At 42.2% G+C, this 16,609-nt stretch overlaps 1 protein-coding gene across 2 annotated transcripts in view; it reads left to right on the top strand.

The window, feature by feature from the left end:
* Nucleotides 1–1,654: 1,654 nt before the first annotated feature.
* Nucleotides 1,655–16,609, top strand: part of YWHAE (tyrosine 3-monooxygenase/tryptophan 5-monooxygenase activation protein epsilon) — a 44,845-nt gene continuing 29,890 nt past the window's right edge. Inside the window, exon 1 of one of the 2 annotated variants that reach the window (XM_036767497.1) lies at nucleotides 1,655–1,892. In XM_036767497.1, coding sequence (XP_036623392.1) covers nucleotides 1,829–1,892 — 64 coding nt within the window. In that variant the 5' untranslated portion in view covers nucleotides 1,655–1,828. The remainder of the gene's footprint in view (nucleotides 1,893–16,609) is intronic. The other variant, XM_036767498.1, reaches the window with a different exon arrangement.

A 16,609-nucleotide genomic window follows, 5' to 3' on the forward strand; every position in this document is an offset into this window, starting at 1 on the left:
ACAAAAAGGGAAAATGACAAATGGTGGAGGGGCTTTGGGAAAACAGGCACACTCAGGAAGTGTTGATGGAGCTTTGAAATGGTACTGCCATTCTGGAAAGCACTTTGGAACTCGGTCCCTGAACGCACATGCTCTTTGATCCAACAAAGAAGAAAAGGTCCTATATGTATAAAAATATTTATAGCAGCTCTTTTTGTGGTGTTAAAGACTTGGAAACCGAGGGAGTGAGCATCAACTGGGGAATGGCCAAACAATGGTATATATTATGGCACGTAAAATGTGATAACATCTAAAGTGCTTGCAAACTTTAAACCAATACATAAATGCTGTTATTATTATGACATGAATGTAATAAAAAAAAAACTGTAAGAAATGAAGAGGTGGTTTTAGAAAAACTTGGGAAGACTTGTATGAACTGATTCAGAGAGAAGTGAGCAGAACCAGGAGAATAATTTGCAGAAAAACTGAACCATTTTGAAAGACAATAATTCTGATCAACAAAAGATCAGCTGCGATTCCAGAGCACTTATGATGAATGTTACCCACCCCCTGTTAGAGGTGACACATTCAATATTCAGAAGGAGACAAGGTTTTTGCACCTGGCCAATATGGGAATCCAGTTTTGCTTGAATGTGTTTAGTTACTAAGGTTCTGGCTTTTTTTTCTCATTGAGGTGGGATAGAGAAAAAAATGACAGATAATTGAAAAAAATTGGATTAAAATATTCTCTCTATGTCTTCTCTTTTCCAGGCTAAACATCCAAAGTTTCCTTACGGATACGAGGAAGCTGTGCAGTCATATTGCCTTTCTGAGGCCCAGAGAGAAGTGACTTGTTCCAAAGTACACGGCTAATATGTGGCAGAGATGGAAATAGAATATAGGCTCTTCCCAGTTAGGGGTCCTTTAACTCCTGAGTTTGAGGAAGGCTGCTCCCTGGTGAAGGCCTAGCTGAGAATGGACAAGTGCATGCGGCCACGGGCAGCATGTGGGCAGCATTCAGTTTTACTTCTTTGGTTGAGTCCATGCCAAGACTAAACAGAGTGTATACAGTTAAGTATACATATAGATACACATAAATGCACATGGCGCCCCAGTGCCAAAGCCCAGACGGAAAGCTCTGGCCACCACGCTCCCGAGCCCCAACGCGCTCAGCAGGGCGGATCACTGGGTGCGCCTCATTCTGCACCGCCAGCCCCCCACCTCTCTAGTGGGGGGTGGGAGGAAGCCTCGTCCTCCGTCTCCAGGAGTCAGGATTCAAATCCTCCTCCCTCCCCTCCTCTCCCCACCTTCGACAGTCGAGACTCAGGCCCGGCCACACAACCGGGAAGGGCCGGATTCCGGGTCCCGCGCTTCGTCTGGGCCCCGCAGGACCGCGACCCACCAGGGCTGGGAGGGGAGAGGGCGGGGCCTTGGGGATCAAGTTTAAGGCCGTCCGTCCCTCCCTCCTTCTGTCGGTCGGTCGGTCAGCACAACGACCAGGGAAGCCGGCTGTGGCCTCCCCTCCCCCTTCCCTGTCTCCTCTGGCCTGGCCTCCCAAGGCTTCTCCTGTTGGGTCGCGGCCCCCACCTCAAGCCCTCCGGTCCGCTAGCTATCGGAGCCCGGCCCCGCCCCTTCCATCCGCTCGGGCTCCGGCCCCGCCCCCCCCGCGCCAGTTGCCAGGGAGCGGTTGCCATAGAGCTGAGCAGTTGTCCGCGTGCGCAGGCGGAAGTTCCCGGATCGAGGCGCCGCCATCTTTGCTGCCCGGACGCCGAGCGAGAGGCTGACAAGAGAGTCGGAGCCGCCATCCGCTGCCATCCGTCGCGCAGACCCTGCCGGAGCCGCCGCCGCTATGGACGATCGGGAGGATCTGGTGTACCAGGCGAAACTGGCCGAGCAGGCCGAGCGATACGACGGTGAGCTGGGGAGAAGCGGCGAGCCGGGATCCCCGGCCCCGCCGCCGCCGCGGCCGCCGCCGCCGCCGCCCACAGAGGCCAGGATCAGGAGACAAAATGGCGGCGGCGGCGGCGTCTCGCAACCCGGCCCGGGGAAGGCGGGCTTGGGGCGGGCGGCCGAGGCCTGCGGGTGGGGGGGCTGGGGGCCCGTGCGGCTCAGTGCCTCCGCCGCCGCCCCCACTCCGAGACCGCGCGTGGGCAGGAGGCTGAGGCCCCCGCGGTGGAGGGAGCTGGTTGTAAAATGGCGGCCGGGGGAGGGCGAGTCCCCGGGCGGGGGAGGGGGAGGCGGTGGCGGCGGCGGCGGCGACTGGAGCTGAGGCCTCGCTCCCTCCCGGCCGCCCGCCCCTCCTCCCTCGGTTCCCCGGCGGCCGGCTCCGGCCCCCGCCCCGCCGCGTGCCGCTCGGGAAGATGGCTGGTGGGGGGGGGGGGCGGCGGTGGCTCCCCTGAGGCCCGAGGCGGGGCGGCGGCTGCACAAAGGAGCCGGCTGCGGGCAGCCTCGCCGGGAGGCCGATCCCCGGAGGCTCCGCGGGCGGCGTGGCTGGGCCAGGAGCGCGCGGACCCCGGGTTGTCCTTTAATCACGCCCTCCCCTTCCCCCCGGGGCGGAGGGCCCGGGCCGCTTCGGGGCCCCCCAAGGCGCTCGGCCGGGTCATGTGCCCCCCCCCCCCCATCCCCGTCCATCTTTGAGGATAGAGGGCTGGGCCTGGCTGAAGGTTTGACCCTCGGGGCTCGGGCGGCCCGCGGTCGGTTCGAGTTGTGGCGGAGATAAAAGGATTCCATCTTTTATCATTTTGTGGAGGAGCATTTTTACTTTTAAAAGGGAATTTGCACCTCATTTTCGTTTTTCTCGAGGCTGTTTTGCCCCCACAATGTCTCCTCTGGCCGCCCCTGGTCAGTCCCTCGCGGACCAAGCCGCGGATCCCGTCCCTCCCGCATTCATTCACCCACCATCTTTTGGCCCCGTGGACGCGCTGATCACCTCCCTTTTCTTCTCCCTTTCGGAGCCCCGCCTCCCTCTTCCCCTCCCCCTCCCGCTGCCTCCCCCTCCCCCCTTCCAGGTTAAAACTGCCCTTTTTCAGGGGAGGAGGGGCTCGCGGTGGAACCTGGTAGATTTTTAGTCACCTTGGGGGTTTGTCTTCTGCCTCGTTAAACCCGTGAATTTCATACGGTTCAGCAGATTACTCGATTCCACGAAAGAAAGTTTGGCAATGAAGATACGTTTAGTTTCTCGGTTGGGGGACGTGAGAAAGATGTCCATAGGTCTCAAACTTGGAAGACTATGGCATGAAAGCGCTCAAAATCCTAATTTAAAAAACGTTTATTTTGGAGGGGAAGGGGAGGACGCGTAGCCTTATTTTGTTATTTAAGTCCAAGCAAATGCCTGCTATGTGCCCAGGAACCAAGTACTGTATTGCCGCTGATTTTTTTCCCTCCATTCTCATACCCCATATAAATTCTCAATCTTCCAAGGAATATAAAATTATTAATATGTTTAAATAAGCTCACTTTGGGGGAGGGGAAAGTTGTTTCCATGCCCCCTTTTCAGTTAAGCTCTAGGAATTTTAAAGATCCATTTCAAGGTCAGAATGGGCAAAATAGGATTTTGCAAATAAATGATAGTTACCTGTTTAAGCCTTTTTTTAAAACTAAGGTTACTAAACCTACTTCTAGTCAGTCGTTTCAATGCTATACTTGCACATCTAAGGTGGGAAAGGGGGAGGAGCCAATAATGAACCAAAAAAGGGATGAGAAGGTTTCCACCTTTGTGGATCAGTGTGTTAAACTGCATTCACAAGTATATAGATTTCCATTGTCATTTGTATGTCCCAGGCTCAATGAAATAGCTATTCTGGGGAGGACAGGGAAGAGACAATCATAATTGAGGATGTGTGTGTCTCCTAACAAAATGGATGCATCCCAAGGCTCTTGGTTGCTAAGGAAATAAAATTTTCCTTCTCTATGCTTGGGATGAATGGGATGAACCCAGTTCTTCCATCTGCCCATCTGAAGACTTAGATCTAATGCTCCTCCTACTTTTCTCCTTACTCTTCCCTCCCTGTAAGTGTCCCTGCCAATTTATTTGAATTTCTTCGTTGAAATTCAAATGCTTCATTTTTGTTTGTTACTTCATTCTTCAGGTTAGAGATAAAATAGAGGAACTAAGCCCTAAGCCTCCCTGGAAAACAGGGCAATTTTTGACTGCAGATAGGAAGCAGAGACTAGCACCACTTCCTGCCTGTTCTCCCTGAAGGTTAAATCAAACATCCTACCACAGTTTGAATAAGTCAATATTCAAAGGTTTCCGTGGTGGGTGGTTGTGGTGCTAAAAGGGATCATTCTTTGGATCTATTCTTTGTTAAGGAGACAAATTGGAAGGGAATATATTTAGAGTGGTGGTTTCATGTGTTCTCTGACCTTAGAAACAGGCTAGAAGACTTTTTAAAAAGACTTTTGAAACCCTAATAATAGCCTATAAAGCAAATAAGGTTTGCATAAGACTTTCTACCTAAGGGAATTAAACCCAAACAAGCCCCACTTTCTAAGTTTTCATTTACCTTTTCACCTTTCTTGGACGTTGCAAACATTTGTTGAACTTTCTATTTAGCTGGAGAAAATGCAGTGAGCACCTTTCTGATGCCCTTGTCTTTTCCTTGGGTGGCCACTTCACTGTTGGACTTGAGGAGTAGTTGGTGTGCCCTTGTTCTTTTTCTTTTCTCCTCCTTTTACCTCGGTATTTTTAATTCTTTATAAACTAGACCTAAGGGTAGGACTTGAGGTAGTTGCTATGGTCTTAATTATCTGTTGAAGAAAATTATTATCCCCAGGGATTATTTTTTTTCAAACTGGAAGTTCTCCTTTTTGACATCAAAGCCACTTCTAACCTTCCTGAGCTGTGAATAAAGTATTAATAAGTTTTTTTTTAGAAGAAACAAATAAATGGATTTTTTTTGTATGTTTGAAAGAGAGGCCGCTATTCCAGGTGGTTAGACAAGATTTTGTGAACCCCCCAATACTCTTCAGGTTTCCATTTCAATTCATGGTAGATTTAACCTTGTTCTGTCCTTAGCCTAAAGACTTAGAATATTTAGAAACTTTAGAGCTCTTCTTTCTATAATTTGTATTTTGACTTCTGGGCTGTGAGTACAACTTGAGGCTTAGTATTTTAGTATCACCTCCATTTTTAGAGTCTAAGGAGGCATGAATTCCTTTACAGCATCTTCTCCTATTCTCCATTTGATTTCTGGTGAATGAAGGGAGTATTACTACCAGGCCTCTTATTTTCCACAGCTTTTATTGTTGTGCAGTTCTTTCTTATGTTGAGCTGAAATCTGGAGGTCTGCTCACCACTGGTCCTAGTTTTGCCCTCTGGGTCCAGATACAATAACTCTAATAACTCTTCAGGCATTTGATGACACTTCTTGAAGCTAAACATCCCCTATTCCCTACCCTTTTCACATATGGCTTGATTTTTAGTCTGATCACGACTTAACAGTGAACTTGGAAGAACTAGGCCCAAAGCTCAAAGTCTCTAGTACTCTTGAACTGTTAGATGACCCTGGGTAAGTCATCTTTCCTGGGCTTCAGTTTCTTCCTCTGTAAAATGAGGAGGTTGAACTCAATGGCCTGTAAGGTCACTTTCAGCATTGAATTTGTGGAGCAATGTTTGTACCCCAGCTTGTCAGTACCCTTCCTCAAATTCAGTAACCAGTATGCTGCCTTTTTTTTTTTTTTGGAGGGGGGAAGGCAGGGCAATTGGTGTTAAGTGACTTGCCCAAGGTCACACAGCTAGTGTGTCAAGTGTCTGAGGGCAGATTTGAACTCAGGTCTTCCTGACTCCAGGGCTGGTACTCTACTGACTGCGCCACCTAGGTGCCCCACCAATACGCTTCTTAATAAATTTTTTAACTATGTTCTGCTTATTAAGTATATGACATTAGACAAATCATTTAATCAGTTTACTCGCCTTATAAGATGAAGGATGTTAGATTATCTGAGGTCTCTTCTCTCTCTAAATCCTAATATCCCTGTTAGCTTACATGATAGCAAGCAAGCCATGGGCAGATTCTTACTACTTACTGACACGTTTAGGTCTTTCCTTTGTTTAAGAAGTGGCTCACTCTGTGCTATCTTGTATTGGGAAGACTATAGTCATGTAGCTCTTATGTGGATTTGTAAAATTTATTTTCTCTTTATGACTTCCAAGCATCCCACTCAAAAGCAGGACAAGTGAAACTTTCCTGTAGGAAGTTGTTAAAGAGTTCAGTGACTAAAGTTATCAGTGGTTTCTTTGGAATCTCTTTGTAAAGTGGATCTCACAGCTTGATTTTGAAGGGACTCTTCTCAAATTTTACAATGGTTTGCAACAGCAAATACATGTAACTTGGGCTATGAATTAAATTTGTGAGTTCACATTGTGGAAGAATGAGAATACAGAAATGAGTGTGGGGGATCTTGATGAATGACTGAGCAGTAGGAAACATTTGCATTTATGTGTTACATTTAACTGTGTATTTGTTTCTTTAGGAAGCTGTGTGATTAAAAATTTGACTTTTAAATTTGGTTGATAAATTACATTACAAAGTAAGTCAAATACTTTCCCCTTTTTCAAAAGGGTAAAGGTTTAATTTTATAGGAATGCTGTTTGTGTTTTAAGATTGAATATCCAAACTTAGGTGCTACAAATTTTGTTACAGCTAGGGATTTATTTAGATAAAACCCCAGGGAACCAATGTAGACATGTTGCAGATTCTGCCGTTAGCATCCCCTAAATCCTAGTAATCTGTTACACTAGATATAGTAAGGGAGTGTAGTGGGGAGACAGTTTCACAGTTGGTTTTACTAATTTGAATAAGGCACTTCCGTATTCTGCTAATGTTTCCTTTTGTAGAGTGGAGATACTATGACTTTATGGTGAGTAAGGATGGGATGCTAATTAGATGTCTTCAGGAAAAGCTGGCACCAGAGTAGGCAAGCATTCTTGTCTCAGCTGTGTTCAGAATGCTACCTACAGGTGACTGAAATGTATTGGAGAGGAGTGCATTTCAAAAGTAGCAACTAAAGTAAAAGAAAAGAACAGGAGACTAAAAAGAACGAAAGAATGCTTCCTTTGGATTATTTTTAAATGCTGAGCTGTGTCTCCATTTGATTAACACCTTATCCCTCTTCCTGTACGTTTTCCTCTGCTGGTATAGCTTCACTCACAGTTGCTAAGGCAGTCTTTATAGTCAGATTCGAAATTTGTCTTTTAACAAATGAGCTTCCTTTGCATGCCTTCTGAACCTCCTCATTGGTTTTTAAAACTAGTCCTGATGAGTTGTAGTAGTGTTATCTAGCTCATTAAAGTTACCCAGAAGCTAGTTAGGTTTTCAGCGTTTTGTTTCCTGTTGCTGCTCATGTTATTAAGTTATTGCAGTTCATGTATGGCCTTGTTCCCTGCAAGGTCACTTTGAGGTTAGGAAATGCCACTCTCAATGTGAGATGGTCGAATACAGAACAAAAGGGTGAAAAACGGTGCTGTTACAGCAGCTAATAGCAATAGTGTGAGATTTCTCAGTTTGGTTACATCCATGTTGAACTGGCACATAAAGAAGTAGCTGTATGTCTGGGCATGAATAGCATAAGGCACAAGTTCAGATACCCTTCCCCCCAGATTTTTGGAGAGGACCATTTAGTTACTACCGTTACTACCTTCCCAATGAGACTCAGATTCTTTTATTACTGGATATTGGTATTTCCATTTGTCCAGTGAAGTATGCTCTAGTTATGCTTAGCCCTGCTGCTGCTGTATATACATTCCCTTCTACTTGAAGATCATCCTTCACCCAAAGTTCAATGTCCTCCCCTTTGTTGGGGGCCTGCTACTTGTATATTTAGTGAGAATTTGTGCTACTGGGAGGTTATTTATGATCCTGTACCAAGAACTCCTCAGCTAATAAACCAGTGTTTGTACATTGTTTTACCCCTCCCTTTTCTTAATAATAACGTTAAATTTAGAGCTAGAACATGATTTAGGAAAGCTATTATACATGTGCTTTAAATGCATAATCATGAAAAAAGTTTATTTGATGGTCTAGTAAAGAAAAATGAGTTACTAGGATTTGTCAAGATCCTATTTGGTGTATGCCAGGAAATAGCCTGTTTCTTTGAACTACTACAGTGCCTTAGCAAATGGAGTCTAATATAATTCCCTAGCTGGCAATGAGGTAAAAAAAAAAAAGCTGATTCTTTATCATTACTTATCAAAAGTTAACAATAAAGGTTGATGAATTTCACCTTTTTGGGGAATTTGTAGTCTGAATTTAAGTTTTAGCCATGTAATATTTTTAAATCATGTAGCATTTAAGTGGTTTATGTGTAGTTCTTCACTAGTCTTGATATAAGGTGTATACTAGTTTGGGTCCCAGGGAATATAGTTGGTAACGTGGCTAATGTAAAACTTATTTTTAAAAAAGGAATTTTGGATATAATGATGCCTTGGTATGTAATAACTAAAAGTTAATATGGAAAATCAGTTGGCATTGAGGAATCTTCTTAGTGAATGGACCCAGGGTATCACATGACTGATTTAGTGAAGCACTTGGTTGTCAGTCAAGCATTTCTTTGCTTATCATGTGTCAGCACTATGGTGGGCTTCAGATAAAAAGAGAACAGTCCCTGCCTCTTTACTGGAGGGATGCAACTTGTACTGATGAGTAATTGTAAGGTCTGTTTAAAATAGTAATTTTTTTGAGGTTGAGGACATTGATATATAGAGAATCAGGAAAGGGCTTTTGAAGAAAGGTGACACCTGAACTGAGCCTTGAAAGAATTACTTTCCAAGAGTTGGAAGTAAGGAGAAAGCATTCCAAACATGGGAGATATTGGATAACCTATGCAGAGTCATGGAGGTTGAACATGGAAGGGTGTGAATTTGGATCATCTGGTAGGCCATTTTGACTAGAACTGAGAATGCCAGCCCTGGGGAGACCGTAATATATGTCAACCTGGAGCCAGATTGGGAAAGGCCTTCAAATTTGGCCAGCATTGTTAGTGAATAGTGTGTTCTGGTCAGTAAAATATTGCTGCAAATACTAGCCATGAACTGCTAGTTTTCAAAGTATTAGGATACAGCACAGAACAGTACTAAAACTGTGCAGAACATAACTTAATCTTGGATTCAGAAGGTGCTTGAATATCTTGCCAGTGCCTTAGGGCATGATTATGAACACTAAAGATGATCATTGTCTTGTAGATTTGCTTGTTAAGGGATCCACTTAGAAGTTTATTATGTTTGTAATAAAAATTATTGACTTCTTTACTGCTTAGCACTAAATGTGCTATGGGTTATTTTGATGTTTTATTACTTTGTTTTATGTTATTTGAACAATCAATCAAACAGCATGTATTAAGCACCTACTATATGTCAAGTACTGGGAATACCAATACAAAAATGACTAGGACACTGTAACGATGGCTATCTTAACAATTTGTAATTTCAGTTTAGACTTTGCAGAAATTTCTGATGGCTATAAATCTATTTTTATTTGTAAAAATGAAGTGGATAGTTTTAATTAATACGAGTTTATAGTTACTCTTTTGGGCAAAGGTAAGAAAAAGGGGAAAGGGATAATATGTGTAGAAAGATTCAGTCCTCTAAACTATTTCATGGGAAGTGTGATTTCTGAAGTTCAATCTCCTAATCCAAAGCCATTTCAAGTTTTCTCTCCTTTTGGCCCTTTATCCTGTGTGTCTTCCCTGTTTTTACTACTTCAAAGTAAAAGGGACTAGGCTCTTAGCTCTTTGAGTATTTTATAGACTTTTTCGATTTATTGAGTGCATTTTACTGACAACTCGAATGTTCCAGTCAAACCAGGACTATCAGGAACTCACCATGGATAATCAATCGGCATTCCCTTTTAAGAGACTTTCCCAAAAGAATAGATTACATATGGCTCTGCCTTCTTAAACAGAATACTAACTCTTTGATGTCATATATCACTTGTAATGGAGTAGTATACTTACTGAATTGTGTTCTTTTTTTTTTTTTTTACTTTTTTCTAGATTTTCTATCATGTTCTCACCTACTTTATCTGCATATAGCATTTGCTTTGCTTCTAGTTGCTGTATGTGCATCTTCAACATAATTTCAGTGTAATCTCTGCTTTTAAATTATGTAGCATTTAAATGGTTTATATGTAGTTGACATTCTAGGACTGTGGACAAGTCATTTAACCCTTTCTTCCTCTAGAACATGGGGGTGATAGCTTCCATCCTACTGATCTCTTCAGGCTGTTGTAAGGATCAAATAACTGAGAAGATAATTTAAATTATAAAGGGTTATACAAATATAAGGTGAAATTATTATTGAAGACATAGCTTGGTAAAGTCCCTGGGAAAAGAAAGAAAAATTGGTTCTGATTGAGGGCTTTAGTCTATAAGGATAAAGTGTATGAGTTTTAGGGCATAGACCGAGGGACTCCAGTTTTTTTGTGTGTGTTTTGGGTCCCTTTGGCAAACAATCTGGTAAAGCTTATGAACTACTTCTCAGAATTTTTTTTTTTTTGCTGGGGGGGGAAAGGCAGGGCAATTGGGGTTAAGTGACTTGCCCAAGGTCACACAGCTAGGAAACTTGTCAAGAGTCTGAGGCTGGATTTGAACTCAGGTACTCCTGACTCCAGGGCCAGTGCTCTACTCACTGCACCACCTAGCTGCCCTCAGAATGTTTTTAAAAGCAAAAAATACAGTACCTAGGTTTACAAAAGAACCAATTATATGGAAATATCATTATCAAATTTTTTTTAATAAGCAAGTCAATGGGCCTTGGCTTAAGAATCCCTGGTATTGACCAACATTTGTTTTATTTGTTGAAGGATTTTTTTTTGCTTCCTGGTTGTTATTTTAGGTGTTATTTTAAGAAAATAAATTTTGTCGATCTTTTGTTTTTATCTTGCCTAAATTTCTCCCTCCAACCCTCCTCTCCCAGAGAGCCATTGCATATACAAAGAATATTTTTAAAAGATAAAGGGGAGCAGAAAAAAACAACCAGTAGAACCAATCAATCAATACATTGAAAAAGAGATCTGAAACTAATATGCAGTGTTTCATACCTATGGGCTTCCCTTCCTACTGGTGAAGTGTTATCTTGAAATGAGGGAATTGGTAAATCTTGCTTTAAACTTTTTGTTAAAGGTATCCTCTTTTGTTGAAATAACTTCTTGGATAACAGTAAGTCTCATTTTTTTCTTCACTCAAAGCCTCTTATCAGGTCCTTATCCCTCACTACAAAGCATTTATTTAGCTCTTATGTGGGAGGGGGAAAAGAAAGGGAATAAGCATTTATTAATCATTTCCTATGTACCAGCCACCAGGCATTTTCCAACTAGTATTTCATCTTCTCAACAGTCCTTTTAGGGAGGTGCTAGGATAAGCTTTAATAGCTTAAAATTGCCCTAAGACTTTTGGGAAACCCTGTATTTTGAATTTAATTTCTGATATGTGCCTTCTCCCAATAGGATGTAAGCTTCTTGAGGGCAAGAAGCTTTTGTTTTATAGTTTCTTGCAATGTAGACTATGGATTTTAGACTTGGAAAGGACCTCAGAGTTAATCTGGGCTCATCCTCTTGGTTTTTCAGATGAGGAAATTGGCTAAGAGAAGTTTTGTGACTTTCTCAAGTCCTTTCAGGAGCAGGACTTTTCCCGTGTCTTCTGACTCCAGCTCTAACATTTTCTACTGTCCATACTCCTCTCCTTTATAGGTGCTTAATAAATATTTTTTTGAATTAAAATTACACTATCACTATTTTGTATTTTTAAAATTTTCTTGATTTTGTTCATTTTAATAGCACTTTTTCTTAATACTACAGCTTCTCTCTACCCACAGAGCCATCCATTATAATGATAAAAAAGAAAGGGGAGGAAAAGCAGTTTAGAAAAATTAACATCAGTGGAGTTGAGCACTTGTTCAATATTCCATAACTATAGAGAGGCCTGAGCCTTTCTCTTCCAACATGTTCAAGAGAAGGGGAGTTGATTTTCTCATTTCTTTTTTGTGGATAAGCTTAGTTGTTATATTAATTTCCACATTGTTTCAAATTTTTTTGTTCTTTGCATTTCCATTGTTATTGCATATTATTTTCGTGGTTCTGCCTACTCTTCAATTGGCTTTAGTTCGTATGGGTCCATACTGTATTCTGTGGCTCTCCTGCTATTTGTTTACCACAATGTGTTAAAACATTTCACTAATCCATGGGAATCTACTTGGTTTCTAGGTCTTTGTTACTACAAAAACTGCCACTACAGATATTTTGGTGTAGGGACTTTTGCTTTGTCTTTGACCTTCTTTGTGGCCTATGCCTTTCAGCAGGCTCTGGTAACTGGTTTAAAGTTAGAAGGGAAGGAGCTTTGAAGCTCTCCCTCCTTTGGCACTTAAAAAACCAGGCCCCATTCCTGCCTTTCCACTCTTGCACCTTAGCCTCCTGTTCTTCACCAAGACATTCCATTGCCCATTGCTCTGTCTTTGCGTTGTTCCTGACATGTATTTCCTCCTAAAGCCTGCCTCACAGAATCCTAGGCTTCCTTCTGCACTTTGCTCAGATGTCCCCCTTAGATGAGACTTTTCCTGGCTTTCCTTTGCATGTGCTGGCTTTAGTGTTGGCTCCTCATGTTTTAAGGTCAGTTGAAGGTTAGTTCGAAGAGTCTTTTGTGGTTATTTATTTTATTAAGAACTGTCTTTTATAGGACCAAGGAATAAAGACATGCTATTCTTAGGTTTTTCATTTCTTAAATTTTTGAAAAAGAAATTTACGTTCTTTGGATTTTTACTTGGGGCAGCTTCATATTTTCCCTTTTTTTTCATTGGGGGAAATTTATTTTGTAAACTTCCTATTATATATAAAAAAGCCTAGAAACATGATACAGCCTGAGTTGATTAGCTTAAGATGACTTAGTCCAGTTTTTGGTTTTGGAAGTAAATACGGATGTGTAAAAATAAGAACCAGTTCTGGTTCTAATATAAATAAATCCTCTCTCCCCAATTACCTTGTACTTAATTTATTTTGCATATGTTTTGTATATGCTTATTTTGTTCATGTCTCCCCTTATAGAACGGAAGGTTCTTGAAGACCAGAGCTTGTGATTGTGTTTGAACCCCCAAGGTTTAGCACGGTCCCTGGCATCTACCATTAATAAATGCTTGTTGGTTGATGCTCTGCCTTAAACGCAATACTTTTTTTCTTTTTTCCTTTTCTCTTTCCTTGGAATGCCAAAAGTAATCAAATTTAGGGAAATATGTGGCCTTTTCATAGTGAAAGGTACCCAGCAGAGGTGGATAATGTCCATGTTAGATGGACCATGTTAGATTTTTGTCTAGACTTGTGATGTTTGACAAGGTAATTGTCATGCAGACATATGAGTGTATTCTGTAGACTAAAGTCTGAAGACATTGCTCTCAGGGTGTTAGCCAGCATATGTCAAGAGGCTGGACTTGGAACACAGATGTAACTGACTGTCTAGCTCTGTCTGCTAGGCCAGCCAGCATGCTATTTTGTATCAGTTTGTTTAGGACTGTTCTGCAGTATAATAGACCAAAATCATTTCCTTAACCAAATAAATGGGCATTTGGAACTGTCATTTGGAGTTGATTCATTAGTACAGGTGACTGAAAGTTAGATGATTTATCATTTTCATCAACATGAATATTTGGAATGCTTATTATTTAAAGGAATAATTTGATAGAGATACAGAGGAGTAAGCCATTCCTGTCCTTTAGGGATCTGAAATTTTTATCGAGCATCCTATAAGCACCATAGTCTGTTGGCATCTTGGCCTCTGAGGCTGCATAGTCATTTGTGAACAAAGTCATCTGTGAACAAGAGACAACTCTCCCGCCGCTTTAGTCTTGGCTTTTGTAGCCTTTTCAAGTTTAAATAATTCACTGTTGTGCGGTTGCTGACCTTGTTAATGTTTTTATCCTCATTAAAAAGTATCCAACAATGTTTCTGGAAACATCATGCTAAAAAATGGGAGCAAGCATACAACCCTGCTTCACTCCATTGGTGACTAGGAAAGCACAAGAGCATTGTCCATTATCCAGAACTGGTGCTAGTGTGCAGGAAACCTAAGTTTGCCATGATTTTCCACAAGCCCCCACAACTGACAGTATCAGAGACCTCGCTCAGATTGATGAACACTGTGTACAGACCTATGTTCTGCTCTTGGCATTTCTCCTGGAGTTGTTGGGCAGCAAATACCATATTGACTGTTACTTGGCCCTTTCTGAAGCTTCTCTGGCTCTCTGGTAGATGCCCATCTTCCAGGTGAATGATCAGCCTTTTAAGGAAGACTCTTGGCAGAAATTTTGCCAGCAGTGACTAGGAGAGAAACACCCCCCACGAGATTGTCACAGGATGACCTTTTTCCTTTATAGAGATGGACGGTGGAGGCATCCTGACACCTCCTCTTGTCATATGACCTGGAAAATTTCACTTGGCATTCAAAGGACAACAACCAACCAACTAGTACTATTCAGTACTTAATGGAAGGCTTGAGTTCAGATATAGCTTCAGACACTTACTAGCTGTGTGACCCTGGGGAAATCACATAACTGCTTGCCTCAGTTTTCTCATCTGCAAAATGAGCTAGAGAAAGAAACCACAAACCATTATCTTTGCCAAGAAAATCCCAAATGGGGTCATAAAGAGTTGGACATGGCTGAAACAACTGAACAACAACAAAGCCTAAAAGCGTTTTTAAGAAAAGAGGGAAAGTCTGTCAAAAAGGATATAGTTTATTTACATTGGATCAAAATGTAGATGTTTATAAGCATTGAGGCCAAAGTCCAGGTATCACTTGAGTCCTATAGTTCTGTGTTGAGTTTAAGGATAAATTAAGAGGGTTGATTTGTCCTTGTGGATTCTCTAGCTAACATTTGGAACAGTTTATGTTTAAATGATCTCCATGAAGTACCGTAAGTCCCATAGTTTAAATTGTTAGTCTTTTCATTTAAAGTTTTCTCCTTGGAGATAGTCATAGAATTAAAGGCTGGAAGGGATTCCGAGATCATTGCATTTCAGCCCTCTTGTTTTTTAGATGAGGAAACAGCAGGCCCTGAGACGGTATGTGATTTCCCCAAGGTCACAGCTAGATGTGCAGTCAAGGCTCACACTTAAATCTCCTAAAATTTCCTGTGTTGTTTTCACTTTGTTAGTAACATTTGGAGGAGCTTCATCCTTCCCCTGAATTTTTAGTAGAGAGGTATTTGAGGTATAGTAGTCGACTGGGAGTCAGGATACTTGGTTTAAATTTTGGGTGTGCCTCAGACTGCTGTGACTGTGGGGTTGATTGCTAATTTCAAAAAATGAAGAGGCTTTGACTCAATTTCTGAGACTCCTAGTTTACCCAGCCATTCAAACCCTTTACGACTGTCATATATGACCAGCGTATATCACCAGCAGGGGATAGGCTGGCCTTAAGAGTATATTTAGCTTTATCTTTTGTATGGGGCTGAGGACTTGGGAGGAATCATCATCTTTTCATGCATATATGTCTCAGAATCCACATCTGTCTGCTCTGACGATTCCCCAAAACTACTTGAAGTAATCCCAAATGCCTTCCCCATGTAGTAGTGTTCTTGCTCTCTACTCTCCACCTCTAACTCTGGGAACAGTAATCAAATCAGCACCGTTGCTGGGAAGTTCTGATGACTCACCTGTGACTTACTTGGGGGCCGGGCATGTTGTCCTCCCCTATTAAAATATTTGATCCTTGAAGGCAGGGGGCAGGACTATTTAACATTTTTTTGTTTATATCCCACTGCATAGCACAGTACTGGACACCTGGTGACCACTTTTTGGGAAGAACACCAAAAGGAGATATCTAGAAGCACCATTCCACTTAGAGCTGCCATAGCTAGCCTTGTTAATGTCTTATTCTTCCACTTAAGCATAACCTCCTATAACAGTGTCATTGCCAAGGTGGTTGAGCACAGGTCTTCATTGCTTTATTTCTTGAAGTCTCTTCAAGACTTACCTCTGGTGCTATCTTTTCTTAGGTCCTCCCCTCTCTGGACCTTTCATTTGCTGCAGTCTCTTCTTACCAGATATTTGATTGGATTCCCCTACTAGAAAGGAACCTCCCTGGGCACAGTACTGTCATTTTATCTTTGTATTATTAATGCCTAGCAGATTGTAAGATTTTAAAAATTGTGTTGTTAAATACTCTATGCCGTGTGTGTGTGTGTGTGTGTGTGTATATAGAGAGAGAGAGCCCACTGAATACTAAAATTGAATAACAATTTACTGATTCTTTTGTTTTGATTTAAAAAAAATCAGGGCAGCATTGTGGTTGCTGGCTCTCGTCCAGCCCTTTATGCTCCTTGGGTGTTCATTTTAGCTCAGCCTCTGGATACTTCACCCTCCACCTTGCTTTGTTGAGAGGCTCTTTAGCAGGACAAGGGTTATAAGTAAGCTGCTGAGTATAGCAGGTTCTATACCTTAAGAGTTAAGAAGACCTGAGTTTAAGGCCTAATTCTTACATCTTTGGCTGTCTGACCCTGGCAAACAATCAAATGTCTCAGTGCCTCAGGAATCTCTCTAAGAACGTTTAGTGGCAAATCTATCTATCTAACCGCCCCACCCCCCCCTTTTTCCCCAGTACTTTAGGTTGATGTAACAGCCATTCATCTTCCTGCTTTCATCACTTTACT

Source organism: Trichosurus vulpecula, chromosome 7 (genome assembly GCF_011100635.1).
Source record: "Trichosurus vulpecula isolate mTriVul1 chromosome 7, mTriVul1.pri, whole genome shotgun sequence".
In the NCBI taxonomy this organism is placed as follows: Eukaryota; Metazoa; Chordata; class Mammalia; order Diprotodontia; family Phalangeridae; genus Trichosurus; species Trichosurus vulpecula.